The sequence below is a fragment of the Myotis nattereri genome, assembly GCF_964212035.1.
Source record: "Myotis nattereri genome assembly, chromosome: 2".
Lineage (NCBI taxonomy): Eukaryota > Metazoa > Chordata > Mammalia > Chiroptera > Vespertilionidae > Myotis > Myotis nattereri.
This window is the reverse complement of record NC_138076.1, coordinates 191,779,079-191,782,854: the sequence shown is the minus strand read 5'-3', so window position 1 is coordinate 191,782,854 and position 3,776 is coordinate 191,779,079. Positions and strand designations below refer to the sequence as shown.

At 35.3% G+C, this 3,776-nt stretch overlaps 1 protein-coding gene across 1 annotated transcript; it reads right to left on the bottom strand.

Moving 5' to 3' along the window:
- Window positions 1–419: 419 nt before the first annotated feature.
- On the bottom strand, window positions 420–2,317 carry LOC308514708 (taste receptor type 2 member 46-like; the record flags this gene model as incomplete). Its single annotated transcript, XM_081084982.1, has 1 exon — window positions 420–2,317. The coding sequence occupies one exon, from the start codon at window positions 2,315–2,317 to the stop codon at window positions 1,289–1,291; it is 1,029 nt and encodes a 342-aa protein (XP_080941108.1). The 3' UTR covers window positions 420–1,288.
- Window positions 2,318–3,776: the final 1,459 nt, after the last annotated feature.

The following is a 3,776-nucleotide window of genomic DNA, read 5'->3' as shown; positions in this document are numbered from 1 at the left end:
CACCACTCACTATGGCCCCTAGGAACCCAGTAGCAAAATTTGTTTCCTCTCCCTATGACCTTATGTTCTGTTGGCCTAGCAGTCATTGTACAAAGTGAGGAGCTGTTCTACCAGGAGATACAACAATGATTTTATCAAACTGGAAATAAGACTGCCACCCAGCCATTTTGTACTGCTTAGGCCTCTGAATCAACAGGAAAGAAGGGAGATACTGTGCTGGCTGGGGTAATTACCTTGGCTACCGAGGGGAACCGCACTCCCTTAGATGGCCTCTGTATTACCATGCCCTTACATTCGTATTAGAAACAATCTTTTGTATTCATCTTCTATAAATCATCTTCTACAGGGAATCTGAATAAAATAAGACCAAGCTCTTAAAGAAAGCCTTTTTTATTTTTATTAGTGTTATTTTTGTCTAAACTTTAAAAGAAATTTTTAGGTAGCAAGGTGAAGCAGGTGATTGGAAATTCAGAGGCCCAAACATGGTCTAGGATAATATTATATAAACTGACATCAGGTTTTTTTTACTTTAAAAAAGGTCTTCTAAATTCAAACGCAGTGACAATGACTTTCCTAAGGGAACCATAGGGAACCATAGCTGCATTAAAAACCTCATGATCATTTTGCTTTCTTCTTTATTCCTATTGTAGAACTTGTTTATTTTCTAAGCTCTCACCTATTGTATTAAATCTAATAATCATTACCACTACTTATTATACATGTATATAAACTATGTTTGTTACTCTTTAATTTCATTACATGCATCTTTTTCCTAACAACAATTCTGATTACTATCTGTTAACCATGAAATAAGAATTCATGATGGAATAATATCTATACCCAGCACCTATCCTCAATGTGGAATGTAGAATTGATTATCCTTGACATCCAAAAGATTGTAGGTTCAAACAAAAAAATCTATATCACTGTGGTACATATGTGTGGTACTAAATACAATGAAGAAAAACAATGATTTCCTGAGATGAGTTGTCAGGCCTTAAAAAATGCATCAATATAGACAGATAATAAATTATTCACTTGCAAAATGATAAAATCGCATATGTATGTGAGATACTCATGGTTTCATAATCCTGAGGAATTTCTTACACCATTTTGTAAAATTAGATTGCGTGCTTAAAAAAGATAATATGGCAATCTGATCTTTCTTGTATTTTTTTATAAATATGCACACATATGCATTTTTGTGATAAGCTTAGGTAAAAGCTTTTCTAGGTAAACCTTACCCAATTCTACACACATTAAGAAATGTAGCAGGAAGTACAAAACGTTACAAGACTCCATCGCTTTGTTTTCTGCCAGAAGACACAAGGTGCCCCACTTCTTTCTTTTCCTTCAGCCAGCACCTCAGCTGCCACAGAAATGACAGAAAGGCCCGTCTTAACTTTTTGTTCCCCCAGATCAGGATCAATGAGTGGGTTGAAGGATGCATGATTCCAAGAACCTCACAAAGCATGAGAACTGAATTTTCCTTCAGAGTTTTGGGTCTCCAAATTGAGATGACTTGAGCAAGGAAATAAATGACAAATAGCAAGAGAAAGGAGATGACAGTTTGCATGGCTCTGACGTGGACCTCGGGGCTGGGGTCTTGAGTTCCTTTGCCACTGAGCTGCATGTTCTTCAGATGTTTCCACAGGGAAAAGATTAGCAGCAGAAAAGCTGTCAGGGACATAGTGAAGGGTATGAAGTTTGTAAGCGTGAATACACTCATACTTGAAAGGCGCATAATGTCCCTCAAGTTGGTCTTCCAGGTGACGTTTCCTTCATAATCATCCATCTGCATCTTTGCATCTATGCTTACCACTGTAAGATGACAAACCAAGATGAACAAATTCCCCCACAGTATCATGATAACCACTCTTTCAGCTCTCCATTTTAGGTGAAGAAATAAAAGACAGGAGAAATTGGCGATCTTGAGAAAATAAAGTATGCTGAGGCTAGTAGCAAGCCAGAGACAAAAATGGTGATTTACTATCCAGGCAATATAAGCAGTAGTTCTTACTTCTGAACTATAGAAAGGTAGCTTAAACACAGTTGCATACCAATTTAATACTAATACACAGAGCAAACAAATTCTGGAGACAGCCAGAGCAGTGAGAATTCGATCAGCACAGGAGATCTTGTGTTTCTTGATCCAGTCAATGCAGTTCACCAATGCTATGAAGCCACTGGCAAAATTTCCTAGAATAAATCCTGTCATTATTAGCATGGAAAAAAAAAATTGTAGTAAGCTTATCAGGTCTTGGGGGGAAAAGTCAAGAGTGGAAAATAAAGTGCCAAACGTAATATTACTGCTCATGATTCCTTAATATCTTAAAGCTCCACCTGCATCTGGTTTCTAAATGTTCAGTGAAGTTCTCATTTTCTTTTAAATTCTGAGATCAATGTCAAGCAGAAAAACACCAAGGTATGCTGAGGTCTTGGTTTAAAGCTTACTTCACTAAAGACATTGTTCCAGTGATTTAAATGAATTCTTGTTCAGTGAGGTACTTGCTATAGGCTGGAAGATTTCATAGCTGATGTCGAAATGAGAGCCGAATTCTCATTTGTTAACATGCAAATAGAGACAAAGTCCCTTTCACCATTTTGCAATTTTTTGCCTTTCTCGCCTTTACATAATTTGAATTAATCAAGTTAAGATGTAAGCTAGTAAAATTTTTAAATCGAATACATAGGCTATTCAGTCAATGTCTAAATTGATCATTGGATATTCATCATCTAGTGATGACCATAATGGTTCATTATTGCTGAGGATTTGTTTTAACAAAAACATTAGATCCTCACAGAAAGACTTAAAGGAACTTATCTATTGGTTTTCTAAGTGTTTCCTTTCAAAAATGTTCCAGTTTCCCTAGGACCATTGGGAAGGCTAATACTAAAATTGGATGCAGATAACTAATATTCATAAATAGTTTCATTGTGTACAAGCTTATAAATACACACACACCACCTATACATTTCATTTGTTCTCCTGAAAAAGTCTGATGTGCAGTAAGATACAAATCATTGTCCTGTAATTTCCAAAATGAAACATATATATCATGGAAGTATTTTAGATTTAAATCTGCTTCCCTTACATCAGGCTTTTTTTTAGACCATTATTAGTATTTGTCAAGCATATATCTCATACTTAGTTCTTTTATAAAGTTTTCTCTCTTTAGTCTACTTAATATTAACATATTAAATATTTAGTTAAAATATTTGGTAATTTTATAAATATTCCTGAAACTTCATTGTGATTTTGATTGTAAATGCATTGGGCTTGGACACAATTGCTACCTTATGAAATTGATTCTATCTACTCAAGAACATGGTATATATCTACATTTGTTCAGACCCTCCTTTATGTTCTTAAATACAACTTAATAAATGTTTCAGTAAAATATGACATAATATTTCTGAGACTTATCTCCACACACCCTATAGTTTTTGTTGCCGTGAGAAGCCTTTTCCTGGTGATGTTTCCGGAGTCTGGGGAGAGGTCCATGCTCAGGATTTTTTGCTCTTTGCTTGCATCTTCATGCACTACGTGGTAAGTCACTTAGCATCTTACAACTTCAATTCTTCACATGAGCAATGGTATTTTGCACATGTGAGTATCAGTAAGTTATGAAGTACACAGCTTACCTGGCACATAAAAGTATAACTTCCTCTTTTTAGTGGCTACCTATTACATATGTCCACTTTTAATTTTATTTCATAGCTTATGTTCTTTATTAAAATTTCTCCAAAAGTCACATAGAAGAGATGTTCAACAT